This window comes from Aspergillus lucknowensis, assembly GCF_044049455.1.
Source record: "Aspergillus lucknowensis strain CBS 449.75 chromosome Unknown BJX67scaffold_50, whole genome shotgun sequence".
Lineage (NCBI taxonomy): Eukaryota > Fungi > Ascomycota > Eurotiomycetes > Eurotiales > Aspergillaceae > Aspergillus > Aspergillus lucknowensis.
In genome coordinates, this window is record NW_027263594.1 from 145,655 (window position 1) to 158,510 (window position 12,856).

The window sequence follows — 12,856 nt, forward strand, 5'->3', positions numbered from 1 at the left end:
TTCAATCAACAAAGGAAATGATCTAGTTGTTCTGGAATACGCCCAGAAGGCTCTTCCACACCTGGCCGGGCTCCTGGCTAGCGTCGATACCGCGCCAGACCCCAGTCTTCTTGTAGTATTCACAAACAGGCGCGGTCTGAGCATGGTATGTGCCGAGGCGCTTCTTCAGTGTTTCGGCGTTGTCATCAGAACGCTGGATAAGAGGCTCGCCGGTGATGTCATCCTTCATCTCTTCCTTGGGAGGGTTGAAGATCTTGTGGTATGAGCGGCCGGAAGCAGGGTGCACAAGACGTCCGGTGATACGCGCAACCAGGAGGGCGTCGTCAATCTGGAGCTCAACAGCGTGCTGAAGCTTCTGGCGGCTGGCCTCAAGCATCTCATCGAGACGCTTAGCCTGCGCAACAGTACGAGGGAAGCCGTCCAAGATGAAACTAACAACCAAATTCGTCAACCAGAGACCAAGCGGGAAACAGGACCTGATACGCACCCGTTCTTGCACTCAGAGTTGTTCTCCAATTCGCTCTTGATCATGTTAACCATAATCTCGTCACTAACCAAACCGCCCTGGTCCATGATCTTCTTGGCCTCCCTTCCGAGTTCAGTCTTCTTCGCGACTTGGGACCGCAACATATCTCCGGTGGCCTACCAAGGGAATGATTAGCCGTGCTACTTCCCAAATACAATCTTAAATTGGGTTCGGCACTCACTAGGTGGCACACGCAGTACTTCTCCTTGATCTTAGGCGCCTGCGTACCCTTGCCTAAGCTATGTCAGAACTCGGTCCAGGAACAACATCATTTGTAGCATCATTATTAGCATATGCTAACGTACCAGCACCAGGAGGACCCATGAGAATTAGGCGCATCTGCTCCGCGATTGACTTAGGCTTCGGCTCGTTGCCGAGGAGACGGCTTTCCAGGTCCTCAATGCGAGCTTCAAGCTTTCCGATCGTGGACTTCAGTCCAGCGATCGTGTCGTCTGTTATGGGAGCCATTGCGGAGAAAGGAAGGGAGGAGAGGAAGGAGCAGAGACTCTAGCAAAAGAGCTTCCTCAAGGAGGATTCGGAGGCGAGGAAGAGAGAGAGGAGAGTGAAAACAGACTGAGGCTCAACGACGGGGAAATGGAAAGGAAGGACGGGAATGGGTGCTGGGAGGAAAAGGACCGAGAGCGGAGGACGCACCCGCTGCTCCGAGGCTTGATTCCGGGTTTGGTCCCACGACAAAACTCCGCCGGGTTTGAACGATTTCAGAGTTCTTGAGCGTGGCGTTTTTACTGTACCTAGTCTACTCGATCACTACATCACGATAGATTTAGAAACAAGACAACGAACAACTCCTGCGGTAAGATGGACATGTGGCTTCATGCCTCAGGCTTCAAGGCAGCGACGTGGCTTACACAGCTCAAGCCACTGGCGGTGGCTCAAGCACCAGCTCCAGGGCCCAAAGCACAACGGCCTGAGCTTCCACCTCTCGTCGTCATCCCTATTCGGAAGCCTAGTATCTTTCCTCTTTCCGACGCTCCTCCCTCCTGTATTCTAAGACCCCGGTTCCGTCACTCGGTTCGCTAGATTTTGAGCCGCGTCTCTCTCCCTTTCACTTCCATTGTTTCGCCATGCCTGCCACGACGGCGGACACCCTTTCCCTCGTCACGCGGAGCGTTACGGTCGCTCCTTTAGTGCTTCTCTCCGTCGCGGATCACTATGGACGCTCGGCTAAAGGAACCCGAAAGCGTGTAGTCGGCGTACTATTGGGGGAGCACATTGGACAGAACGTGAGGGTATCAAACTGTTTCGCCGGTACGATCAACCAATCCCGATATTCCCGGATCCATAGCTAACGTGCCTTCAGTCCCATTCGAGGAAGATGAAAAGGATCCGTCAGTGTGGTTTTTAGATCACAACTTCGTTGAGTCGATGCGAGACATGTTCAAAAAGATCAACGCACGAGAGAAGCTGATCGGATGGTATCACTCCGGCCCGAAGTTGCGAGCTTCCGATCTCGAGATCAACGAGCTATTCAAGCGATACACACCGAATCCCTTGCTCGTCATTGTTGATGTGCAACCAAAGGAGGTTGGCGTACCCACCGACGCATACTTCGCTGTTGATGAGATCAAAGACGTGAGTTTTGCAGGTATATAGCACAAAGCGCTAGCTGACTTTGCGCTCGTTAGGACGGAACCACGACATCCCGGACATTCGTGCATACCCCATCTACAATTGAGGCAGAGGAGGCAGAGGAAATCGGCGTGGAGCACCTTCTCCGAGATATCAGGGACGTCGCCGTCGGAACCCTTTCGACCCGTATCACATCCCAGCTACAATCCCTGCAAGGCCTACATCTACGGTTGCGTGATATTGGGCAATACCTTCAGAAAGTCCTTGACCATGAGCTACCAGTGAACCATGCTATTCTCGGCAATCTCCAGGATGTCTTCAACCTTCTCCCGAACCTTTCCACACCGGCTGCTGGTTCGCGCGCAGCCGGCGAGCCGGAACAACAAACAGACAACACGGAATTGGCTCGCGCAATGAGTATCAAGACGAACGACCAGTTAATGGCCATCTACCTGAGCAGCTTGGTTCGCGCCGTCACTGCCTTCCACGACCTGATCGAAAACAAGATTCAGAACCGCCAACAACAGGAGGAAACTGAGCAGAAGAGAGAGCAAGAGGCAGCCGCCGCGAAGAGCGAGAAGGACGGCGCAAAGAAGGCTAACGGGGCTACGAGTGAGCAGAAGGAGGATCAGGACACCAAGGACAAATTGAAGAAAAGGTAGATGATCACCACGTGAATGTGATATGACTAGATTCAGTGCGTCGAAGTGTACAATACAATGATTTCGAGGCCAACTGAATCACGCATCCTCGGATGACCAGAACATCGATTCCTCGGATGACCAGAACATCGATTCCTCGGCAATTTTCAGGATGCAGACTTTGTGTGAGTAAATCCTGTGCCGCGAAGGTATGGGGCGACTTCGTTCAACGCCGTCAGCCTGCGGCCGGCCATCTATACCCAATGTTGGCGAGCACAGCACACCTGTAGTATACCAGTCTTCTATCCTTCCTTCTAAACCCAGGCTCGCCAACGTTCTGAACTCACCGAATATTCTTCTTATTAACCCCCTTTAAGACCGCAAGTAATTTCGTAATCGTCCCCCTCCTTCGCTACCCAGCGCATCATACCATTTTGGCATACGCTGGCACAGCCCTGGGTCCCGGACGGAGGGCCACTGCGAGCCATAAGTAGGTTCCACCTGACGAGCTTCAACCTTATACGATGGCCAATACCGATGCAATTTGCTTCATTTTCTTCCAACTGTAAGGTCCGCAGGTCATTTTGGAACAGAAGAGCACGTATGGTCCTTTACATCGAGGTAGCAGCTACATGACTTAATCACATGAAGAAGCAGCATTTCTGGGAGCGTCGTAGCTACAAGTGACAATCTGCCTAATAATTACCTCACTTCGCACCCAAATTTGAACCCAAATATGGAAATTTCGGACACTGTCCACGGGTGCGAATCGAAGCAATATGCCCATCCAACGACAACAGCGGCCAGGGAACCAAACCCTGCCTAAAACCTTTCCTACCCAAGGACGCTCAATCGATCAGCCCGTTTTCTCCCAACAACACATAGTAGTGACAACATCAATCAAGGTCGTTAAATAAAGGCGTAAAAAAAAAAGAGGACCAAAACGATAAATCCATAAATAACTTAGGACCGATCGCGATTCGAACGCGAGACCTAGCGGAGACAACTGTGATTGGCTGCAGCCGCTTGCTCTACCAACTGAGCTATCGATCCCTTATATTTGGATGTCCCAAATTTTCGATTATCACCCCTTCATCCTGCCTGTAGGTGTGGTATAGACCGGTCGATGAACACCAAGTGTGCGAAGGCTCTGATGTTGAGGCGGTTAGTATACGTAAGCCCACGGTCGTTATGGTGCCGTTCTGGTTAGAAAAGCAGCCGGAAGACATACACCCTTCAATAGCAGGATCCAGTTAGGCGTCGGCGGGGTATATATAAGAGTAAGATTGTACGAGTATAGTTACACAATAGACACTTGCCTACATCCGCAGATCAGATTCTAGTGTAGATGGCGCACTGGCACGGTCTGCGTGTTTAGGTTGGTGACGGTATTTCCTTAGGCCTACTATAATTTGAATCTCACAGTAGGACTTGAAGACTTCATGGGCACAGGAGAATTCTACGACCGCCGCCGTAAGACAATGCGAGATAGGTATTTATACAGGAAGTGACTCTTACGTTTGATAATCTATGTGGGAACTGATTATTTGGCCAAGTCCATGCCCCTACGACTCAACAGGTATTGTACGACTATACAAGTACTACTTCTCGGGAACATAATCACCCGCCCCATCCAGCACACAACGCGGCAACCTCCTCCATACCCAGTGTAGCGAGCCGCTTGCCTCCCCCATCCCCTCCAAGTCCCGGACAGAGCGCAGCCAGCAAGCATGCAAGAATATGCTTACACACTGCGGGTGCTGACTCCGGATGTAGAGATAACGTCCCACCAAAGGAGTAAGCGTTCGTGCGGCCGACATCAGCATCAGCATCACCGGCATGATCACAGGCAGATGTGCCCCCTTCATCTTTATGTCTGCTCTCACCCCGACTCTGACTCCGACTTTCAGATGGAGACAGAGGTGATGATGGCTCCGGACCTAGATTCCGAAATGCGGATATCGTAAATGCCGGACAAGTGCAGTTCCATGCTTGGAGGCGGACTTCGTAGCCTTTCTCCTGCCATTGCCTCTTCTGATGGGCTTCCGGCTGAGAGGTAGATAGTGAAGAGTTATTTGATGTCGCCGAGGCTGAGGTAACGAAGAAAAAGTCTTCTTCTCGTGTGCTTTTAGTACCTCTTCCGTTTCTGCGTTGAGGCTCAACTTCGGGTTCGACGTTGTTCACCAACACGGCCTGGTCTTCTGTTTGGATCCGTCTGACGAGCCCTCTGTCCACGATGTCAAGCGCCAGTAGAAATTCATTAGGGAAGATACAATGAAGTGTCAACATCAACGGTTTTAGATTGGTTAGCTGAGAAGACGGGAATGCAGATGTTGAATGGTATTGGCTCCGGCGGGCATGCTGTCGATATTCTCTTTCATTGATCTCTGCCCCTTTCAGTAGTGGCATAGTCGGTGCTGTGAGTTGTGACAATTTGCATATCAAACTATTGACAAATGAAGTCGTACAGGAAAGGTCGATCTTGTGATCGTTGAAGATATATGTCCCGTCGAGGGAATTCATGGCATTGAATTATAGCAAATATCTGAGTCGGAGAATCATATCAAGCGAAGCCGAATTCGATAGAAGGGATATAAAGTGAGGATATCCACTCAGTGCATGAATATATCACAGGATAGCGAGGGGTCGATGTAAATACGTTGGTGGTCATCCTGGTGGTGACTTGGCAAAGCCAAACAGGTCGCTTACTCAGAAAATTTCCGAAACGCATGCAAGTCTCAACTTTAATTTTACATCATCGGCATGATACGGGACTTTTTGATCCCAGACTTAACTGCGATAAGAACCCAAAAAAGGCACAAAAAGGTACCGTATGGTATCGTATCAGCCAGATCGGGTCCCAACCAAAGCTGCTCTCGTTGTGATTCAATTGGCACACACCAACAAACACCTTGAAACTGGGCCATATTTGGAGTCAAATCATTTCTGAGGTGGGTGGCGCTGCTGAGAAGCTGATAAGCTTGGCCGAATATGGCATCTGGGAACCGAGAGGAAGAGTATGAAGAAAAGAACGTGCACGATGTGTACCAGCAGATTGCAAGTCATTTCTCGTCGACGAGATATAAGGTTTGTCCCTGGGAAACTACACCTCTACTAAAGCGTCCATACTGGTTAACGGGAACAGCCATGGCCGATCGTGGAACGGTTTCTTCAGAGTCAGAGTCCTGGTACTGTCGGGCTGGATGTGGGTTGCGGCAATGGCAAGTACCTTTCTGTCAATAAAAGTGTCTATATCGTTGCTTCGGATCGGTATGTCTCTTTTTTTAATCGTCTAGTCCTGTCTCAGTACGCTTCGTTTATTTATGTCGCATCTCGCCCGTCGAAAACAAAATATACATGAGAGACATTCGCATGCCATTGTCATCTTATGCTCCGAATAGATTATTGATCAGCTTCAGATCCGGGAACCTTGCTCGGATCGCGCAGCAGCACCAGCCGCATTCAACTATTGTGGCTGATATCCTGAATCTTCCGCATCCACATTCCTTCTTTGATTTCGCCATCTCGATCGCGGTAGTGCATCATCTGTCTACACCTTACCGAAGAATCGAGGCAATTCAGGAGATCCTGCGCACACTAAGGCCTGCTTCCGGCGAAAATCCGGGAGGCAAGGCTCTGATTTATGTCTGGGCACTGGAACAAAAGTCCAGCCGGAGAGGCTGGGACAAGGGGGACGCACAGGACGTCATGGTTCCCTGGGTTCTGAAAGCCCCCAAATCCTCTGCCTCCGCCGAGCCCCAACCACAGGTATTCCATCGGTATTATCATCTCTATGAATCTGGTGAACTGGAGCGGGATATCGAGAAAGCGGGCGGCCGCGTACTGGAATCCGGATACGAGAAAGATAACTGGTGGGCGATCGCGGGTAGAGAAGATCGGAAATAACCACAATCGATTGTTGCTCCAAGTTCCAGCCTCAGAGCCGTTTTTGACGTCGTATTGGTTCTGTTCCGGTGGGAAATGCAGAACTGATGGAGCCACCCCTGCAGGAGCTTCCACGAAGCCTCTCACTAAAGTGGAGGAGAAATTTCGCAAAATATCGTCTATGAGAATCCCATCCTGTGAATCAAAATACCTCCGACGCTATGCAAATCATACCAACGCCAAAACGAACAGAGAGTAGAAAAGGCACCTCTTGTCTAAGGAAGCGTTCGAGGAGGAAGCCCAAGGTTGGGTCCTAGGTGACTGGGGTGACCTCCAAGATCCATCGGCAGTCGTGCTATCCGGTAGGTATCTCGCGGAGGCGGAGGAGGTGGAAAAGGCGGCGGGGGAGCGAATGCAGGTACTCCAGCGGCGGGAACACCGGCTGTGAGCTCCTGGACAGAAGGAAGCTGCGGTGGAGGATGTAAAGTCCTTGAAGCTGATCCTTTTCTTGGTCGGGCTAGCGACGTGCTGGCTCGACGTGTCCTGGTTGTGGGTGGATCGATTGCTGAACTGGATAGTGAGAACGGGACCACGCCAGCTCGACGTGCCATCTCCTGCTCCCCCAACTGCCAATGCATGGCCTCTGCAGCCCGCCACGGAATAGCCATCTCCTCCGCCACTTTTGACCACATCTCTGCCTTGAACCTGTCACATCACGTCAGCAACTAGCAATCCCCAACTCTTGCGATGGTTAAAGTACCTCTCGTAAAGCCGTGCAAGTTTGTTTTTCTTGTCCTCGTCCCATTCGCTCCGGCGCTCCAGATAGTTCTGATAATGAAGACGGCAGCTGATCGCACTCCGGCCCGGTAGCCGCTTGCTGATATCCTCCCATTTCATGCCGCTGCCTCGTAGCTCGATAATCAGAGCATCTTCCTCGGGAGACCACTTCGACTGCTTCTTCGCCGGCGATTCCGCAGTATGAGCTGGTTGCAGACGTTTTGTTCCGGCTATAGGGGCCTTGGCGGTAAGAGGTGGTACTGAGGATGTCGAAGGCTGGGTCGAGAGCCCGACCGATTGTGGAGGTGCAATCGGTGCGACTGGGGGTATTGGGTGCATCACAGGAGCTGGGGGGAGGGTTAACGTAGTGCTCACGGGGGTTGCCTCCTCTTCATCTTGGGGCATCAACAGTAGTGAGATATCCACTTTGGCGGGGGGTGGTAGGATAGGCGGGTTTTGTAACGCAATCATATGCGCGATTCACAGTGTTCAGGTGCTTGCTCGTTTGTACAGTTGCGTGATGGTATAAAAAGAGTGACAGAAGCAGCGGCATACGCCGGGATGAAAGAAAAGGACGCCGTTGTTGCTGATCCGTGGCTGCCCGATACTTAGGTAGAAGAAGGGAATGTGCGCGTCCCTGACTGTGGCAACAGGCAAGTCCAAGTAGTCCACTCACAGCCCGGGCTAGATCGAGTAGGACAAACAAAGCGCGTGCCAAAGGATCAGAACAAACAGAAGACCACCTTAAAACGGTATAACAAATACCTGGTATGCTAAGTAGTCTTGTTGGATTCCCTGGGGCTTTTTGTGTCTCGGAATGGGCGGTAGGGCGAGAGGACCAGCCGCGGAGGATGTATCTTGACGACTCAAGTATGGTTGACTAACGAGAGGATAGATGGCCTTCCTGAGGCTGAGTCGCTGGAGCGTATCGTATCACAGGCCAACCACTCAAGGATGATCGAAGATCGAGTCCCCGCGAGAAAGGCAGTTCGGCAACTTGAACGTGCCTGATAGATGGAGTGTGGAAGGTCGATGAGAGTAGAAATCAAGATAGAGCAAGGAAGGGCCTGGTATCTTTTTGTCAGAGGCGTTTGATACCACGAATCTCAAGATACTTGACTCCCGTCAAAGGATGCAGGACAAGCTGATTCATGCAGAACAATAAGAACGAAGGTTGTTTGGGGAGTGACGGGGAAAAAGAAAGTAAGCAGGAGCAGGTGGAAGAGAGAGAGAGAGAGAGAGGTGAAACACAGGCTTTGGATGTATTGGAAGAGAGAAAGAGAGATCATCGGCGACGGTAAGAGGTCAGAGAAGTGAAAATGACAGCTGATTGAGCGAGCTGAACAGCCAGTGAGAAGCTCAACCTGAAGAGATGAGGGAGGGTTGACCCAGCGGCGAGGCCAGGTTCGACAAACCCTTGGTATTATTAGTTATTATTTTATTGCTCTTATTTTTATTTATTTAAATTGCTCTGACGGCAATTGTTCCTCCTGTCTGAAGGACTTGCTATAGTTCTAATAGTTCACTGTGCGAAAAATTATCGCAGCGAATTCTTGATTGACATCGCCCCTCATCGGAGGACCTGCATATACTTGAACTTGAAGCAGTAGCACCTCGAATGCGCTCCGTCCGTCTGGAGGAAGACCGGATACGGGAGAGTGTATTTCATTGTCATGGAAAGGACATGGGAAAATTGAAATGAAAATCGTCTGTGTTCATCGTGATTCTCAAACGGTTCCACTCGAGGAAACGGGGCCAGGACTGAGTCCAAGAGCCCTCCCGAACGTTCGAGCCCAGCACTGGAGGTGGTTTGGAGCGACAAGATGTGGAAATGTTGGTTCGTCTTATTAAAAATACGCAGCCAATCTCACAACCGAGCAAAAGTCCTGAGACGGTCGCGAAATTATGGAACAAATCAGCGCCGGGGCTCTGATTCTGCATCAACCAAGCCGCGGCTTGGTTCACTTCACTGATGAATGACAGATCTTAACGTTTGTTTTCCTTTTCCCGGAGTGTGTGATTGTCCCCAGTCACACAGATACTGCAGTATCGGTATCCCATCGGAATGTCGCCTCTGAATGAGCAGGGACAGGTATTTTGTCGAGGAATCAGGAACGGGTATGCCTTCCTGAGGACAAGGAGAAAACGGCCGGAAGGACGAAGAGGTAATCAGAAGCGAAACAGACGCAGCAGAGCAAAAAGAACACTCGCAGGAACATGGTTCCCTTGTGGTGGGGAACCCAGTCCTGCTCCCTGAATCCTTTTCCGCCTCTGTCCTCTGGAGACAAAGTGGAGGAACGGGGCTGACGTTGTTCAACGGCGTCAGATCCTCAAGGAGCCACAAGCGATGGAGCGAGTGCTCCGAGGGAGGACTGGCATAAAATTAGGCAATATGGACAATTCATCGGCCGACACACGGGGAGAATAAGGAGTAGGAGTGGTTAACTTGTTGACCTCACAATTGCAGTGCAGTCTCCATCGCCAGACTCTGAAGGTGGTTGATGAGCCACTCGTGCGACTTCGCAGGACCTCGGACCCTTCTCATTCTCCCGTCTTGGTTTGAGATTTCGAGGATGGTCCAACGGTTGTGGGATCGGCCAGCCAATGAGTCTCAGGCCATGACGATGGATCTGTTCAACGGCGCCGAACCCAAGCCTCGAACGGCAGGTATCGGCCTAGGGAATATCGCGAGCCACCACGCTAGCTGGGATCTGGGGTCTGTTTGAGCGACCGTTCGCCTCTGTTCGTGGGCCAACTGCAGCTCATCGGAAGTGCAAGCTCATCCATCATCCAGGAATTGGAGGGAAGGCAGCCCAGCCACCACCATCGTCATCATCTCCAACGGCCTCGACGAGTTCTTGATGTTCGTCATGGTCTCTGGTCGCGGCGACAATTGTCTACAAAACCCCTCCACTGCAGAATACTATGCATTTATCTCACCTGAAAGGCCATTTTGTGGTCACACCAACCTCATGAGGGGATGGCGGTTAAAATTAGATAAAAGGCGAGGAGCGGCCATTTGATTATCATTTCATCTTGAAAAGTGATGCATCCAACCTCGTTCTCGTGTCGCGGTTTGCGACTGTGGGTTCGAGTTCGAGGCAGCTTCCTTCATCAAAGCTGGAATTCCAAGCCCGTTGCAACGGGAAGATCCTGGCAACAAACGCGCCCGGCTTTTCTTCTTCGGTGCAAATTCTCCGAGTCGCTCAGGGCCGATGGGGGTCTTGCTGGTTTTGTGTTAGTTTGTGTCACTTCGGTCGGGAGGGTCTGGTTTGCATGAGCGCTTCTCTTGGGAGATTCGCTTTGACATCTCTGAGGAGGAAGAAGGTCGCCGTTCGTTTTCGTCCACACTGGCCGCCCGCATGTTTTGTCCGGCAATTGAGGTATCTTGCTTCCGACCCGGCGGACAGAAGAGACATCCAGCAACACAATCTTCCTCTGCCAGGCATGTGTTCATGATGCGAGGTCTCCTGGAGTTCGGCGAATTCAAACTTCCCAGTGATCTGCCTCTTTTGAGCCTGGTCATTTCGGTTATAGGAGTCCGTGCCGGCTTGGGGTTGAGAGTCTTTGAAAAAGTATCTTTTCACGGAAAAGAAGGCTGAAAGAGTCTCTCCCCCGGACAAGGTCAAGTCATCTCGGGATCGTCCAACGGCTCTGAAGAGCCTGGAACGCTCGTGATGAAGAGTTGAGCCAATCTTCCCTCGTTTTCCTCATTCGAACCTCGATCATGAGTTAACGCCGCGTCTGCGCTTGTTTACCCTGTCGGATCCGGAACACCTCCCAGTGTTTCGTCCAGTGGTCCATGCTTGGCGATGGCTGTGCAACCTGCTTCTGATCGAGTCGCTCATGATAGAAATTCTTATATGCCTCCCCTGTTCGAGGCTCCCTCCGGAAAAGCAAGGGTTCTCAATTTACTTGATTCAGCTTTTGCGTGAGCGGGAAAGAGCACTCTCAGCCCCCAAGTCTTCAGACAAGGGAACGATAATCGTAATAATCGCGACTCTGGAGAAAGTGCGCGGCGGGTATCCTTCGAACGGCGGGGCTGACAGGTGGGAAGAGAGACACAAGGGTGACAAGCGGTTTCGAAACATTCATCTTCTGCAAGATTAACCAGGGACAAGTGGAGATCGAGCAGAGCTGCCGTGGGTTCAAACAGTGGCTTGCCTTGACTAAAGTATAATGAATCGTCCGAACGGAGAGTTGATTATGAGTGGCTGGCTTGTTATTATTAGTGATGTTTGGAGTTTGGAACCTCCCAAGTGGGGATACATGGATGGACCCATGTCAACGCCCGCGTCCAGATTTGCGATGGCTCCGCCCGGACATTGTTCAATTTCTTTGGCTCTTCGGCGTTGAAGACATGAAATGACTTGGCCGAGATGAAGAAATGAAATTGACTTTAATTTCAATACCTGCGTCTGCTTCCACAACAACTCAAGCGAATGGCTGCGCGCATCGGGATTCCGCCGTCAGTCAAGCCGAGGTTGCGGTCGCCCTTTTGCGGAAGACTGCTTGATGTGCAGATGATTGAAACCCTGGGACACTTGCCGCTGTGTGAGCAAGTTCCAAGGCTCCAGAGTTTGTGCCCACAAACACGAGATTGCTTGAGGTGACGCGACGCGACGCATGCTGTATTTCCCCAAGTCCGTGAGAGTGCAATGCGGGAGCTCGCCGCAAGATACATCAGTTCGTGTGCACCCTTTCTCAGGAAACACTTGATACCTGTCACTTTTTCTTTCTACACAAATTCTGGTTGTGGCGAGCTGAATGTATCATGGTGAATATGCGCCATATTACGATTGTCGCTTCTCACCTGGCGCTGGATCCTTTCCTCATTTTTTTTTGTTATGATTTGACGGGTGGTCGGTTGCCGGGGCCTAGAACATGCGTCCTTGTGCAGGCTCCAGAGGTTCGAGTTCCAAGGTTCAAGATTCTCCATCGAGTTCTCCTGGAAGCTCGGTGGGCGCGAGGGAGAACACCAGAAAGGAGGAGCTTCAACAAAGTGGTCAGAGTTCTCCTCCCACATTCCACAAGAGAAGCCTTCTCGCAAGCAAAGAACAAGGATGTATCACGGAGAAATTGGTTGGCCATCAGGAGGAGCAAGCCCCGATCGGAAATCAGCTTCCTGATTTGCGAGCCGTTCCAATGACCTAGAAGCTTAGGCCATAGAGCGGTCTGTTACCTCAACACCCTCCAAGAGAGCGCTCTGGGGGAAGGGAATGCGGCAGAAATCCCTGGGGTTGGTCCGAGCAACGGAGGAATGAGTCGCGAGCGCTTGAATAATGCAGTGTTGATAGGTTGCTTTGACGAAGAAGGAAACAGACAAGTCTCGCAACACCTGACCACGCTGAGAGCCCGAGAGGCATGCCCATAACCTAGTTAGGAAAGAGACAGAGAGAGGTATTGGCGGCTCCTTCTGAGGCGTTTGGCTTGGACG

At 51.3% G+C, this 12,856-nt stretch overlaps 5 protein-coding genes and 1 non-coding gene across 6 annotated transcripts; 2 read left to right on the forward strand and 4 right to left on the reverse strand.

The window, feature by feature from the left end:
- Positions 1-22: 22 nt before the first annotated feature.
- Positions 23-994, reverse strand: adk1 (adenylate kinase ADK1; the record flags this gene model as incomplete). The annotated part of the gene is made up of 4 exons (XM_071031555.1): positions 23-431; positions 488-642; positions 708-760; positions 832-994. 4 exons carry the CDS (start codon positions 992-994, stop codon positions 23-25), a joined length of 780 nt encoding a protein of 259 aa, XP_070882562.1.
- Positions 995-1,449: 455 nt separating this feature from the next.
- Positions 1,450-3,330, forward strand: rpn8 (proteasome regulatory particle lid subunit RPN8). Its single transcript, XM_071030092.1, has 3 exons — positions 1,450-1,795; positions 1,848-2,119; positions 2,173-3,330. Exons 1-3 carry the CDS (start codon positions 1,612-1,614, stop codon positions 2,776-2,778), a joined length of 1,062 nt encoding a protein of 353 aa, XP_070882563.1. The 5' UTR covers positions 1,450-1,611; the 3' UTR covers positions 2,779-3,330.
- A 392-nt stretch (positions 3,331-3,722) lies between these two features.
- Positions 3,723-3,810, reverse strand: BJX67DRAFT_t83. The gene has a single exon. It is a non-coding gene; the product is annotated as a tRNA-Cys (tRNA).
- A 442-nt stretch (positions 3,811-4,252) lies between these two features.
- BJX67DRAFT_363331 (uncharacterized protein) lies at positions 4,253-5,433 on the reverse strand. Its single transcript, XM_071030093.1, has one exon. The coding sequence runs from the start codon at positions 5,278-5,280 to the stop codon at positions 4,378-4,380; it is 903 nt and encodes a 300-aa protein (XP_070882564.1). The 5' UTR covers positions 5,281-5,433; the 3' UTR covers positions 4,253-4,377.
- Positions 5,434-5,516: 83 nt separating this feature from the next.
- On the forward strand, positions 5,517-7,007 carry BJX67DRAFT_254665 (tRNA (carboxymethyluridine(34)-5-O)-methyltransferase). Its single transcript, XM_071026277.1, has 3 exons — positions 5,517-5,844; positions 5,903-6,027; positions 6,177-7,007. The coding sequence occupies exons 1-3, from the start codon at positions 5,749-5,751 to the stop codon at positions 6,661-6,663; spliced, it is 708 nt and encodes a 235-aa protein (XP_070882565.1). The 5' UTR covers positions 5,517-5,748; the 3' UTR covers positions 6,664-7,007.
- On the reverse strand, positions 6,791-8,207 carry BJX67DRAFT_254689 (MYB DNA-binding domain protein). Its single transcript, XM_071026278.1, has 2 exons — positions 7,403-8,207; positions 6,791-7,347 (listed from the first exon to the last, which is right to left on the reverse strand). The coding sequence occupies exons 1-2, from the start codon at positions 7,888-7,890 to the stop codon at positions 6,918-6,920; spliced, it is 918 nt and encodes a 305-aa protein (XP_070882566.1). The 5' UTR covers positions 7,891-8,207; the 3' UTR covers positions 6,791-6,917.
- Between the last annotated feature and the right edge of the window lie 4,649 nt (positions 8,208-12,856).